The sequence below is a fragment of the Chlorocebus sabaeus genome, chromosome 21 (genome assembly GCF_047675955.1).
Source record: "Chlorocebus sabaeus isolate Y175 chromosome 21, mChlSab1.0.hap1, whole genome shotgun sequence".
Lineage (NCBI taxonomy): Eukaryota > Metazoa > Chordata > Mammalia > Primates > Cercopithecidae > Chlorocebus > Chlorocebus sabaeus.
Window position 1 is genome coordinate 74,487,346 of NC_132924.1, and position 16,028 is coordinate 74,503,373.

A 16,028-nucleotide genomic window follows, 5' to 3' on the forward strand; every position below is an offset into this window, starting at 1 on the left:
GTGGCTAATTTGTTAGTCCTGCAAAGACAGTCTAATAACCAGGCAAAAAGGGGGTTTGTTTTGGGAAACGGCTGTTTTCATCTTTGTTTCAAAGTGAAACTATAAGTTCCTCCCAAAGTTAGTTCAGCCTGCACCCAGATATGAGCAAAGGCAATCTGGATGTTAAAAGCAAGATGGAGTCAGTTAGGACAGATCTCTTTCACTGTCATGATTTCTTCAGTTATGATTTTTACAAAGGCGGTTTCAAAGATACCATCTTTACCCCTGTAAATATCCCTCATTGACCTCAAGACTTTCACTCTTGCTGCCTCCAATCTCTCTTACATCCTGCAGCCTGACATCTATTTTAAAAACAAACCTGAATGCCTTTAAAAACCCATAGGCTTCCTTTTATTTCTTGGAAATTGACCCAAATCTTTAACAAAGCCTATTTGGCTCCATATTATCTCTAGCCTGAGTGTTTTCCTATTGGTTCTTTCAAGCTACTATTATTTCTCCAGATTCAAGGCTTTGCAAATGTGCTCCCTCTGCCTGGACTGCTTTTCCCTCTCTGCACCTCTTGAGCCTTTACTTCATTTTACTCATTTTTTTTCTAATTTCACTTTAGACATCAGTGCTATGGAGAAGTCTCAGCTTCACCAACTCTACTTGCTCCCCCCACTATCAGAAGCAGGAAATGATCAGGCTACACTGGTCATCAGTCTAGAAACAAAGGTCCATATCAAGTTAAACCTGCTTTCACTTCTACCTTCAATTAGATTTCTATTGTAAAAAACAAAACTTTTGGCCGGGCGCGGTGGCTCAAGCCTGTAATCCCAGCACTTAGGGAGGCCGAGACGGGCGGATCACGAGGTCAGGAGATCGAGACCATCCTGGCTAAGACGGTGAAACCGCGTCTCTACTAGAAATACAAAAAACTAGCCTGGCGAGGTGGTGGGCGCCTGTAGTCCCAGCTACTCGGGAGGCTGAGGTAGGAGAATGGCGTAAACCCAGGAGGCGGAGCTTGCAGTGAGCTGAGATCCGGCCACTGCACTCCAGCCCGGGCTACAGAGCAAGACTCTGTCTCAAAAAACAAAACAAAACAAAACAAAAAAACACACAAAACTTTTTATTTCAGACTGCACAGCTCTTGGATTTGTGAATGTTAGAGGTATTTTCAGTAAAGACTATGTCTTGGGTTAAACTGAGAGAAGAAGAGCTTATCTGGCTAATTAGCAGAAATGTTGCTAATTTTCGATTTGGCAAGCAACTTGATTTATTTGGGAGCACACATACAAACACACACACACATATATACATTTCCATATAGTTTAGCCATTTGGCTTTTAGAAAAGTACTAAGGACAAGTTTAAGAATAGTGGAGCAATTTTATTTCTTATGGTTAAACAACATGCATTTCCTAAAGATCTGCATTGATCCATAAATATTTTGGCACAGATTAAGGGAAAAGGACTGGGTATTCAATTATAATTCCAATTTTTTTTCTTTTTTCTTTTTTCTTTTTTTGAGACAAAGTGTCGCTCTGTCACCCAGGCTGGAGTGCAATGGCACGATCTTGGCTCACTGCAACCTCTGCCTCCCAGGTTCATGACATTCTCCTGCCTCAGCCTCCCGAGTAGCTGGGACTACAGGCGCCCGCTACCACACCAAGTTAATTTTTTTGTATTTGTAGTAGAGACGGGATTTCACTGTGTTAGCCAGGATGGTCTCGATCTCCTGACCTCATGATCCGCCCGCCTTGGCCTCCCAAAGTGCTGGGATTATAGGCGTTAGCCACCGTGCCCAGCCCTCCATTTTTTTCTTAAAAAGGCTAACTGGAACTCTTCTTGGAGTCCTCATAACACCACCACTTGACCTTTTCAGCTCTTGTCAGAGTTTATAATTTTGTATTTCTGTGATTTTTCTATTAATATTTATCTCCCTCAGTAGAAGGTAAACTTCAAAGAGGACTGTGCTTATTTCGTTCACCACTTTTCCTTGAGTTAACCTGTGTCTGGCAAATAATAGGCTATCAGTAAATGCTTGCTCCATGAATGACAAGATGATTAGGTGTATGATAACCTTCCCCTCTGCACATCACTCAGCTGCCGTTGGCTTGGTTAGCCAATAAGTGGCTCAACCCCCCTTGTGGCCCTTGATACTCTTTCTGACTGAATTTCTCGCCTATCAAGTGTCTATTGTCCTGGATCCTTGAGTTGACAACTCCTCACCTTCACTCACTCTTATGAGTTATGGACGTCATTACTTACTAGTAGTTGACTACTTATTGAGTCTTACTTTTTTTCAGAAGAACTAGCCCAGGAAGTGAGATGGAAGATATTACCATTTTGACAAATAATCAATGTAAAAATGATTACTAAGATATTTTACTTCTTTTGTGGTACTAAGAGCTAGTGTACAATTTATATTGACAGCACATCTCAACTCAAATTAGCCACATTTCAAGTCCTCAACAGCTAGATGTAACAAATGGCTGCCATATTGGATAGTGCAGCTCTAGTATCTTCTCAGATACCAGGTCATCACAGATGACCTTATGTGTGTGGCTTTGGGCCAAAATGTCACCTCAGAGATTACACTGGAACCTTACAACTTCATGAAATTGCATATGACACTTCTCTTCCTCCTCTTTCGTGTTCTCCTCTTCATCATCTATTTTCCTCATCTTTCTCCAATGCCTCCTTATCCTTACTTTTCTTTTCTTCTTCCTATTTATTTTCTGGTCTTTTTGACCCACACATTTCTTTCCTACTTTGCTCATTTTTCAGTAATTCAACAGGTTTTCCAAATAAACTCTTATTTGTGACACTTCATAATTTGCTATATAATTTGAAGGGTGGTATGAAAGGCCAAGTTATAATATAAAAATGTGATGAATAGAAGAAGTAAACCTCAGTAAAATGTATACCTTTAAAGAATTAGTAGTTGATTTCCAGAGTTTTAAATATAAAATGCCGATAGTTCAGACAGAGTTTTCTTTGTCATATTGATTCAGAGGTAAAAGAAAATCCAGGTTAAGTAAGACATGCTAGCATCATGCAAAGCCTAGGGTTATATACCAAAAAGCTAAAGAAAACCTTCTTTAGCTCTTTGGTTTGTTCATTGTTTTTCTGACTTATGCATTAGTACTACTTACATCTAAATTGCTGCTAACGTTAACCATAATCTAACATGTAGGCTTTATGTTTGTGTCCCACAGATCACAAGGTGATTACAATGAAAATATCAACTCCAAAAAAGTCAGTAAATTTTAAAGTATCACATAGACTAAAATAGAAAGTCAAAGTGCTTTATATATGACCTTCTACAAGGTAATCATAGTCTACATCCTATGGGAGATATACTTAGGGACTCTCTAATTCACCAACAGGGATGGATGCAAATGAAAGGCTTGGAATAAAAATAGAAACACTCTGCAACCACAACCACTTTCCCAGAAGGGACTGTGCAAAGACATATAAAGATACAGTCAAATGACAGTTTTCCACATTTATGTCAGGAAAGCAAATGCATCCAGGTTCTCAAGTAAGTGAAATTGTTGGCTTTAGTTTATTGTTATTCTCTATTCATTGTCAATTCAGGTCTTTCTAATATGATGAAAAAGAAATAAAACCTGTTGTCCTTGCATCCTTTAAATTTTTCCTTACAGAATTTTGGAGGTGAGGAGTATTTTAGAGATGTGTCCTAATTCTGTATTTTCACAGTGAGGAATCTGAGGTTGAGGGGAGTTTGCTGCCCAGTTCACAGTCATTTAGGAGGTTAGTGGTAGAAACCTGTTTAGAACCCAGATCCAGTGACTCTGTGGCAGAGCTCTTACCATGTCAAGACAGCTGGGGCAAATCTAGTAACCAAATTCTTCAAGGAGAAATGAAATTTCTTTTTTATTGCTTTTCCTGACTTATTAGCAACTAAGGATCAGAGATTTGGTATTTGGCAATTTTTTTTAATCATTAACCAACAATCACATTAAGATTAATAAGAAATTTCCCTGGGTATTGTATTTACAAGACAGTGACCAAAAACAGTTTTAGAGGTCTCCTAATTTCTTAGTAATTTTATAGTATCACAATTGATCGCACCGTTGGGAGAAGGAAGTTATACGACAAGCTATAAATGTTGTGTGAGAAAAATAGTGTTGTCTTTGAAAGGTTCAGTTTTCTTTATCAATTTTTGAAGAAAAAATTTAATTAAGATGACTATCACAAGAATCTGTTGAGCTTTGTACAAATGCTGATCTATAAATTTGTCAAAATTTCACTTTTGTTTTCTTATTTACTGAGCCATGAAGGCATTGTCTCTTAAGCATTGAGCTCACTAGACACTTAAAAATCTTAAACAAGGCCAGGCGTGGTGGCTCACGCCTGTAATCCCAGCACTTTGGGAGGCCAAAGTGGGTGGATCACGAGGTCGAGACATCAAGACCATCCTGGCCAATATAGTGAAACCCCATCTCTACTAAATACACAAAAATTAGCTGGACATGGAGGTGTGTGCCTGTAGCCCCAGTTACTTGGGAGGCTGAGGCAGGAGAATAACTTGAACCCGGGAGGTAGAGATTGCAGTGAGCCAAGATCATGCCACTGCACTCCAGCCTGGTGACGGAGTGAGGCTCTGTCTCAAAAAAAAAAAAAAAAAAAAAAAAAATTAATAATTACATTAATAATACAATTACAAAAGGTTTCCATTCCAAAAGGTAGACTTATAAGTTTGTCACTAACTGGAATTATACTAAAGTTATTTTTTATTCAGTACTGTTTTCCAAATATCTTTGTATCTGCATTTTGCTTGAGTTCCCTGAAGGAGCAGGGTCATCATATCTACCCTGCCAGGAGCCCTGACTACCAAGGATAACACCTCCACTGTGATTTGAGGAGCACCAAAGGCTCTTCTGAAAAATAAGTTCTTCCAGTGGTTGACTAGTTATTTCCCAAATTTTAAGATTAACCTTTTGGATTAGAGTTTTAACTCTAATTAAAATGCAGGAATCATATGGAGCCTCTTAAGCCGATTTTAATCCTTGACATCTTAGTTTAGTTTATCAGAGTGGTAACCCAGTCACTTGGCAAGACTGAAAGGAAATTAGAAATGGGACACATATCACGTGTCCAGAAGAAAAGAAAATTGGAACTGTTATGAGCATGAGGTGTGAAAGTAGGAGCCCAATGAAAAGAGAAGCAAGAGGTACTGGGTACTGAACACCATGGGGGATCAAAGTGAGAGGGAGTTACAGGGAAAATACAAGAGAGGAAAGGATGACTAGGAATATTGTCTGTTCCCACACTACTGCCATGAGTCAACAATCCCTCTGTCTGTGAATTATGACTAATTATTATAAAGGGGGCGCTTCAGTCCTATCCCTGAACACAAGAACAGGGTCCTCACACAAATCCATGCTTATTTACCTAAAACAGTCATTCTTTTTTTTCACCTTCTATCCTATATCTTAATAATAAAGTTAAAAATGAGTATTTCAAGTTAAGATAAAGTGATAAAATAGATGATTAGGAAGCAGAATGAGAGAGTGTTGCTAAGACATGTACATCTTTTAGATGCTTAATAACATTTTACAGGTACTCAATGGACCAAAGCAATCAAACGAGAAATATCATTGACACATTGTCACCTACAGTTGTTACTGTGTTTTGGTGTTTACTCAGTTTTCTGTTATTTATAACAGAGATGTTCAGCTTATTGTCTGTGAGAAAAATGAGTTACTCAGGTGACAATATAGTAATTTAAAACGGTATTTGATGAAAGGGATTATCTAAGGCTGTGCTGTCCAGTATAGTGGCTGCTAGTAACATATGGCTATAAAATATGTGAAATGGGGCTTGTCCCAATTAAGGTGTGCTGTAAATGTACACTGTAAACTGGAAATTGAAGACTTAGTATTAAAATAATAAAATATCACAGTAACTTTTTTATTGATTATGTATTAAAATTACAATATTTTGGATATATTGGGTAAAGAAAAATATTAAAATTACTTTCACATTGTTTCTTGTTTAATGTGGCTACCTAGAAAATTTTAAGATGATTGGTCAGGTGTGGTGGCTCATGCCTGTAATCTCAGTGCTTTGGGAGACCAAAGGCAGGAGGATGGCTTGAAGCTAGGAGTTTGAGACCAGCCTGGGCAACATAGTGAGACCATGTCCCTAAAAATAAATAAATAAATAAATAAATAAATAAATAAATACAAATAAATAAATAAATAAATAAAATCCCCATCTCCTTTAGCAAGGAAAAGAAAATTAAAAACAAAAAAATTAAATTACATATATGTGGCTCGTATTTGTGGCTTGCATTCCATTTTTACTAGATAGTGCTATTCTAAGGGATTTAATACATTGTTTAAATGGGATAGACTCGTGAATTTAAAGTTTATGTTATAGTTATAAATGTTCAAATGTCTTCTTTTGGAAGCAGGTATATATTTGACATCAACATATCATATGTGACTTCTTTATAATTTCTTTCCGTCTGCTATCTGGTGCAGGTGGGAAATGTTCTGAGCTACTCTGATAACACCTGAAGGGAAGAGTCACTGAAAGAAGAAGTGTCCAATTTCCTTTCCATGAGCAAACCACCTTCCCTAGCCAGTCTGTGGACATACATTTAGCAAAGATTTATCCTGTGCCTGTCTACATTAGCTAACGTGAATAAATGAATATTCAGTCAGAATGACCTCTGAGGACTTGCAAACAAGTGTCAGGAAATGTTAGTCAAATTGAACTATCTGCATGACTTTCTGGAGAGCACTGGTGAATAATACAGTAAATTCAAGATGTATGTCATTGGAGATTACATTGTGAAACCAGCATTAATTTAATTTACAACAAATTTGAAATTCTTAGGTGGGGCTTGTTAAGAATAATTCAATTCCATGTATGAAAAAAAAGAAACATTCCCACTTTTTGTACAGTTGTGGACTTTCTGAAAGTCACTTAAACACTGAATTTCTAAAAATTCAGCAATTTACTGTTCAGTATAAGTATTGATGACAAAATGCTATTTTGTATGTTTTTCTTATTTCTGACACATGTAAGAGTAACACTTTTTCACCACAAAAGAAAAAGACATTATCTTTCGAGGTCAGGGAGTTTCTGCATCTTGGTTTCAAGCTGCTAACTACATCTGACATGATGAGGAAATGATACATTTTTGTTTTTTTCAGAACCAAGTGTAAGCATCAGAGCTGCTTACAAAAAGAATTTCAAAAATTGGTTGACAAAAGAATTCTGCAGTAAGAATTTCTGTCTTATTTTCTGGTAGAAAATCCAAATTTAGAAAAATAGAATATTTTCTGGGTTATATTTACTCACTTCGTTTTATATTTACAAAATTTCTAATTTACTAACTATAGCCATATGACTGTGATTCTTTTGCCATGGGTGACATGAGTTAGAATGATTTTTGGTAATAGTTTTAACTCATTACTATCTCTTGTTTAATATGTTAAACATGTCTTAAAGCTTGAATTTGGGATCCTTTGATGATTTATCTATTTCTATTAATATACATCTAAATCTCTGATGTGTATAAAATGATTGTTTACATACAATCTGGCAAGTTTTCTAACATAATTATGATCAGTTGGAACTCTAAATCTTTGTTTAATGTCAGAGTCAATTTTTGCAGGTGCTATTAAGGAGGCCAAGCATCAAACTATTTGCTTCATTTATAAAACTGTAAAAACAAATATGATTCTCAACCATTTACAGTTTGCCACATATTGTTTCCAACACGAAGACATATGCTCAAGCTCTCTGGGAATCCCATTGATGAGCTGTGCTGTTTGCATGTCCCGTGGGTCCTGCAGGCAATCATCTCTCTTCTACTGAACCACTATCCAAAATTCATTCTTTCCATTTACCAAAATGGGAAAAAAGGATTTGAGAATATTTGGGAGGAATAGAAGTCATGACCTTAATCTGTGGGGTATCTTGAAGGCAAGTATATTTATGACCTTCGTAAAACCCATCTCCACTTGGGAGCCATATGGAAGGATCTATGGTTATTTGATATAAAACCTACACATATTATTATACACCAAAAGGACTGAAACAACAGAGTAAGCATCTGAATCTACAACTTAAAAAGCCAAATAAACTAAATAACAAATGATATGTTTCCATCATGAAAACTGATCTTGTTTAAAGACAAAAGGTGTTAGAAGTAAATGAAAGTGTTTCAAAGTATCTGCTACTTGCATTTTTACATTTCCTCATACCTAAAATTGGTTTCTAGTGTCTTTCCTATTTCTTGTCATAATACTGGGATTTAAAAGCGTAAAGAATATGATGCATCTCAGAAAATAATATTTTGGTGTCTATTACCATTCACTGAAGACTGGGGGTACAAAAAAGGAAACAGTTTAAAATTCATTGAAATTGTTCTCTATTCCTGTTTTTCCCGTTAGCCTTACCACTAAATCAATGTGAAAAAATCTGGGAGGAACCAGAAGAAAGGTAAAATCATCACTTTAGAAACTTAAAATACAAATTTTATGCAAAGGTCAGTTGACTACAGAGAAAGCAGAATAATAATTCCATGATGGTTTCAAGTACAGTACATGAAAAGTTATTTAGAAAGCTATTCTCATTGCTTTCAGATGAACTAGGGACAGGTCTGCCTTAAAATGGGTAAGGGATTAGGTTTTGCAAGGACTTTGCCTGACAGGTTTAGTTCGTAATCTGTTTTAGTCCCTCTCCCTTTGCAATACATTGTATGAGTGTCCTGTGTAAATGGGAATTTATTAAACGTTTTTATTATAAAATAAATTATTGACAATGGGCTATTCTCTTTATTCAAATTTTTGGAAAACGTTTCTTTTCTTTTTTCTTTTTTGAGATGGTGTCTTGCCCTGTTGCCAGGCTGGAGTGCAGTGGCGCGATTTTGGCTGACTGCACCCTCCGCCTCCCAGGTTCAAGTGATTCTCCTGTCTCAGCCTCCTGAGTAGGTGGGACTACATGCACATATCTACATGCACATACTAGCAGTAGTAATAGTTATAGTTGCTTTTGTGACTGTGGTTATCTTATAGCCCCACATTCCCACTTTAACTGAATTGATTTAGGATGTAAAGAGGTAGTGAGATTAGAGGACACAGGATTCAAAGTCAGGTTTATCTCACTAGGATTTATGCATTACACCATATTGTTGTGGGTTTGTGGAGGTTTTGTTTGTCTGTTTTAATTTTAGATTTTCTACATCCAGGCACTATGCATATAAGCACTTCATCTTTAAGGGAACAATTTTTCCTAATTGTATTTTGAAACAGGATATTTATTTTTTTCTGAAAACATACTGTTATGTTACCTAAAAGGCACATTTTATCCTTGATACATTTATTTGAATGCATTTATATCAGGGAGTCAGTTCAATGAGGTAGCTGCCTGACTGCTTGGCTAATTCTTCAGCCATTGGTCTAGGTATTTCTGGTTTCCTAGTTATTATGCAATGAGATAAAACTGTTGGCTTAGGGTAGCTTATTCTCTATGAATTGTATTTGTCAAGTGTAGTAAGAGTATGGATTATTTATGTGTTTCCTTTATATTGCTGGTATTGCCAATAATCTTAATGTCTTAACTAATGGTTCGTATTTTTACATATAAAATTTAATCTGATGTAATTTCATAAATACACTTATAGAAATAGAATATTGCTGTATAATTTATAGTCACATCATATACCAATAGGTGTAATTAGTAATATAAATTTAGCAGGATCTGTTATTTAGTATTTGATTTTAGCCTGTGCTAAATCAAATCACATAAAATCATTTATGTCTAATTAATAAAAGGCTTTTTTACTTCAGGGAAATTTAAAATTGACAAGACAAATAGGAGAAAAGAAAACCACTGAAGTGTGATCAATTTTTCTTAGTACTATAAAAGGTATTAAAGATATTAGAATACTACTTTAAAATCATGTATCATTTATTGAGTATGCATAGTTTAGTTTTACATTATGCTTATAAGTAGTATGTGTTGAGATCCTATAGAAAGCATAGCAACATAGCAACACAACTAAAGCTGTGCTAGCCTTTAGGAATGCTGAAATATAAAAGTTCATTGATTCTAGGGAGCAACTATTCATTTTTGTTTGCTCAGAATTTGGTACATATAGAGGTCTGAATCATTTTAAATGCTCTAAATCAAATTAGATAGTAACATTTAGCAAAGTGTATATTATCCACTTTGCAGACTGTAAAAGAAAAAAGTTGTATACTTACAGTATGTGGATAAGAACCACTTTACAACTTAATTTTTTTTTCTTGCATTACTCTCTTACTGTGAGTATCTATAGTGATGAGCAATGGCATTATTGGCACAGCTAGCCTTCAGAATATTTGCTCACTTTATGCCAGCATGAAGTTTAACACTGCCGTTAAAACCACTGCAATTTTTAGTTTTTTTATAAAGCTCTTTCTCATACATTCTTACTTCATCTTCACAACAACCCAGTGAGAGGGCAAATGGAGTGGAGATTTGTCATTTCTACCTGCCAGCATTCCAAGGCCCTTTCTACTGGGGGGAGGCTCTTTCTACCTGGAGAGCCCCCAAGATAAAATGGGTGGATGGTAGTGTGTCCAGAATTGGTTCCTTCTGGTGGGGTTCTTGGTCTTATTGACTTCAAGAATGAAGCCAGGGACCCTCCCGGTGAGTGTTATAGTTCATAAAAGTAATGCAGACCCAAAGAGTGAGCAGCAGCAAGATTTACTGCAAAAGGCGACAAAACAAACCTTCCAGGCACTCGACCAGCTTGCAGCTGCTGGCTCCGGTGGCCCACGTTTATTCCCTTGTTTGCCGCCCCCCACCCCCCATCCTGCTGATTGGTTCATTTTACAGAGAGCTGATTGGTCCGTTTTACAGAGTACTGATTGGTCCATTTTACAGAGTGCTGATTGGTCCGTTTTTACAGATTGCTGATTGGTGCGTTTACAAACCTTCAACTAGACACAGAGTGCTGATTGGTGCATTTACAGTCCTTTAGTTAGACAGAAAAGTTATTTAGGTCCCCACCCATCCCAGAAGCCCAGCCTGCTTCACCTCTCAGTAGAGTTCTACCTCCCGGTCCCTCTAACTGAAATCAAAGGAGAGTGCACATCTCTTCCATTTCCTTGGCAGCCCAAGTGCTCTCATGTGATGGAGGCTCAGCCAATGAGATGATCCTGCCTGGGATTTTCCCTAGAAATGAGCAAATCAGAGCAGCTGAGGACAGTTTGGAGCCCATTCTCATGGAGGCAGTTTGCACTGTGCGTTGTGCCTTTGGCGGTAGAACCATCTGGAGATTTCAGGGCTATCAAAGGCAACATAAGTGTCTGGAGTAGACACCTTTGTTTCTGCTATTTTTGCTCATGGTTTGTTGGTCTTTCTTCTTGACATGGCTTGGCTGTGTCCCCACCAAAAATCTCATCTTGAATTGTAATCCCCATAATCCCCACATGTCAAGAGAGAGACCAGGTGGAGGTAATTGAATCATGGGGGCAGTTTCCCCCATCCTGTTCTCACGATAGTGAGTTCGCACGATAGTGAGTGAGTTCTCATGAGATCTGATAGTTTTATAAGTATTTGGTAGTTCCTCCTGTGTTCATTGTCCTTCCTGCTGCCTTGTGAAGAAGGGGTTTGCTTCTCCTTTTACCATGATTGTACGTTTCCTGAGGCCTCCCCAGCCATCTGAAAATGTGAGTAAATTAAACCTCTTTTCTTTCTAAATTACCCGGTTTCTGGCAATTCTGTATAGCAGCGAGAGAACAGACGAATATATCCCGCAACTAGCCATCTTATATATTCATATAGCACATCTCTATCACATTTAACTTGAGTAGGTTGTGGTATTTTGCAGCCCAGAACACAGGTGATTAGAACAATTATTGCTCTTCCCCACTTACAGATGAAGAAATTGAGCCTTACAGAGGTTAAGTAACTTATATAGAAAAGCCAAGCCTAAATTCTATGTCTTCTGGTTAACGGTTGTTCCTTTCATAGCACACCTTTTTCCCACATGTGTTTAGTGGCCTTTGCAGACAGTGAGGTGTGCTTCCTTCCTTATGTATATCTCCTCCATTGCGGTGCTTACTTCTATTTCCTGTTATAATGCTTTTCTGTTTGACATCAGATTTGGTCTCCCTTACTAGACTGTTGAGCATCTTGGAAGACAAGGATTATATTCTATTCATCTTTTTTCTCTCAAACATACTGGAGTGCCTGGGTGCATAACTTAGTACCAATAAATATTTTCATGAATGAATGAGCAAATAAGTGCATAAATTACTCAATTAACTGAAAACACTGATATAGGTTCGAAGTTGGTGCTGTAAGATTGATTTCAGAAAAGCACTACCTCTGTTCTTTACCAATCAAAATTTTGGGATATTTTAAATAAAGTGTTTTACCTTGAACATACAAAGATGTTCACAGCTGGATGCAGTGGCTCATGCCTGTAATCCCAGCACTTTGGGTGTCCGAGGAAGTGGATCACTTGAGGTCAGGAGTTTGAGATCAGCCTGGGCAAAATGGCAAAACCCCATCTGTACTAAAAATACAAAAATCGGCCAGACATGGTGGTGCACGCCTGTAGTCTGAGCTACTCGGGAGGCTGAGGCGTGAGAATTGCTTGAATCTAAGAGGCGGAGGTATCAGTGAGCCAGGATTGCACCATTGCCCTTCAGTCTGGGCAACGGAGCGAGACTCTGTCTCAATAAAATGAAATAATAAAGATGGTCACTTAATAAACATTTATTCCATGATTATTATATGCTAGGTTTTAATATGGGAATAAAGAATGATTCTCTTTTCAAAAAGTGCTGCAGATGGATGGGTGAAAGAGATGATTCCATATCTCAGATAATGGAGCTGTGGGCAAAAAAAAAAAAGCTGTGGTAATCTGAAGAGTGAATAGAGCAGCAGGCCCACTGTCAGCAGCCATGGGAACCACTGGACTGGCACAGGGATACAGTTCTAGGCAGGATGCTGTGCACATCAAGGAAATAGCCATAATCCTTTGAAAGCTACAGAATAGCAGAATGTGCTTTGCCTTTCTGGAATAGTGTGAGGTGCCCCCACTACAAAAAAATTACCTGTACTCTTAACATACTTTTTTTTTTAAAGGTTATAATCAAGTCTGGTTATAAAAATTTGGATAATTTTAAAATTAACTACGTACCACTTGGGAATAACACATAAGACTATATTTTGGTTTGGCACAAAGATGAGAATGAAGATCGATCTGTATGTCTAAGCTTTAAAGTCCAATACAACAGAAGGAACAAATATGTATATAGAGACACACATAGATATAGATAGAAAACCATATATATATGTATATGTCTGTGTATGTACATATAAAATAGGATAAATATGTGCTAATATAATTGTTAATATAATTTCCATTCTTCACAAATTACGTACACAGAAGAAATATTTAACTCCAAGAATGTTTTGGTATTGTTTGCAGACAATTACTACGGTACCCCAAAGCCGCCAGCAGAACCAGCACCATTATTGTTAAATGTAACAGACCAGATACTTCCAGGAGCCACTCCAAGTGCTGAAGGAAAAAGGAAGAGGAATAAATCAGTGAGCAACATGGAGAAAGCCAGTATAGAGCCTCCCGAGGAGGAAGAGGAAGAGACGCCTGTGGTCAATGGAAATGGAGTAGTAGTAACACCAGGTTAGTCATTTACATTTTTTATGGGTTCATAAATCTACTGTTTTAGATCTAAGATATATATGTACACATAGATATATATATATAGATACATAGTAAGATATATATATACACACACATATGTATTTCTTACATCTATGTGTTCACATGTAAATTATTATAATTATCTTCAAAGAGAGAAGATTATGATATCAAATGGAAAGGACATGGAATTAAAGTAGTTGAAAGAATATACCAAAAAAAGTTTTGTCATATTCTTTCAACTACTTTAATTTTTTATTTCAATTATATAATATTAGTAGCAATATAGTGAATGATTGAAACCTCTGTAAGATATTACGAGTCTTATATATGGTTGTGTAAAATTTTGAGGTCTTTGTTAATATTAGAGAAAATCTATTCTTAGAAGTCTTGCTATGCTTGCAGTTCTGTCAGTAGAGGTTATGTCATGTGATTTAGTTTACAACTTCAATGAATACAATTTTCAAAATCGCTACAACTACAGAATGCCCATATATTTGTTTCTTTTTCCTTACCACCTGATCTGGAAACATGAAGAATATATCTTTATACATTAACAATGTGAAGCCACTACCCTTGAACAAGGAAAATAATAGCCGTGCCTTTGATTTATGATCATTATACCACATATGTAAAGAATTAGACACAAATAGGCCGGGCACAGTGACTCACACCTGTAATCCCAGCACTTTGGGAGGCCAAGGAGGGCGGATCACAAAGTCAGAAGATCGAGACCATCCTCGCTAACACGGTGAAATCCTGTCTCTACTAAAAATACAAAAATATTAGCCGGGCGTGGTGGTGGGCACCTGTAGTCCCAGCTACTTGGGAGGCTGAGGCAGGAGAATGGCGTGAACCTGGGAGGCAGAGCTTGCGGTGAGCCCAGATCATGCCACTGTACTCCAGCCTGGGCAACAGAGCAAGACTCTGTCTCAAAAGAATTAGACACAAATATAAAATGTGCTTGTGCAAGGTATGGATTTGCATTTTTCTTCTTATTAGTAGAGCATCAGAAATAGATTTTTAAAATAAAATTATTCATAAATATTACCAAAACAACAACAAAACTATGGCATTTTGGTAGCCTGTTGGAGTAAGTTACCAAAATTTCATTTTATTTTTTATTTTTTAATGGTAGCATAGCAGTGGGCATTGAAAAAATCTAAAGTCCATGTTTAAAGCTTTTAAAAAACTGTTAGCATGTGTACCTTTCATACTTATTATTCTTAAGATATTTCTTACTACCACTTTGATGTCTATATTTTCATGTTTACTGTACTGTTTCTCTACTAATACAGTATTTGAATTTTCATGCTGTTACTTTTATCAAGGAAAAACTTCATAAGCTTACTTTTTATCTTCCTTTTTCAAAATGCCTATAAAAGTGTTCTTCATTGACTGTAAGATGAACATAAGGAGATCAAAAATTGAATCTGTGCTAATCGTGGTAGAAAACCTAAGGTGCTTTTATCTTGATTACTCAGAGGAGGGCAACCTCCTCCATTAGTATATGTGAGTTAAAATATATCCACTGACTCTAGCATCATTGATTTCTAGATACAAATGCTAAAAATCACTATAAGTAATGTAACTTGTCTCCTATGAAATGATGTGGCAATTTTCAACCAATTAGATGCTTTCCTCTTTTTTGATTCTGCAGTATCTGTGTCAAAATATTTGCTTTTAATTATGTAATTATATTTGAATTAAATCAATAGAACATAGTTTTCTTAGCTGATCTTTGATGTGAGAAGTCGAACAACTCAGCTGGGTTGAAGCAGTAACCAAAAAAGAAGCAGAGGCTGGGGTCAGATAACATTTGCAAAATTTCTTACTGTTTAACATCTTGTGGTTAGAAGTGTAAAAAGTATATTCCTGCTAAACCAGGATCACTGATCCCTATTTCATTTCTTATCTGTGTAGGGCAAATAAAATGAAACATTCTTGATTCACAGACTTTTAAACCAGAAACTTGTTTAATTATGGGGCTTACTGAATCTAGAAAGCAAAATTTCCTTCTATTTGTACCTTAAGCATAAAGATAATGTGCTTTTATGGTTAAGAGGTCTTCATCACCCCCAGAGAAACTGGATAAAACTGAACTCTTCTTGATCAACCCTAGCCATATGACTGTCTCTGGATTCCTCAGCATGATGATAGTAGAGAAGAACTGTTAGCCAACTCTAGGTTTTCAAGACAGTCAATGGATTCTGCCAACAGTGGCTCTGTAAATAAGCCTGCTGGACAAGTGGCCCTTATACTATGCTTTTTTTTTCCTGTTATGGAGAGACAAGAGATATACAAATCAGGCAGCCCTTCATCCATTGTTCAAAAAT

At 36.8% G+C, this 16,028-nt stretch overlaps 1 protein-coding gene across 7 annotated transcripts in view; it reads left to right on the forward strand.

The window, feature by feature from the left end:
* Positions 1-16,028, forward strand: part of MAGI2 (membrane associated guanylate kinase, WW and PDZ domain containing 2) — a 1,465,424-nt gene that overhangs the window by 931,307 nt on the left and 518,089 nt on the right. For all 7 annotated transcript variants that reach the window (XM_073009192.1, XM_073009190.1, XM_073009193.1 and 4 more), the window contains one exon: positions 13,459-13,674. In XM_073009192.1, coding sequence (XP_072865293.1) covers positions 13,459-13,674 — 216 coding nt within the window. The remainder of the gene's footprint in view (positions 1-13,458; positions 13,675-16,028) is intronic.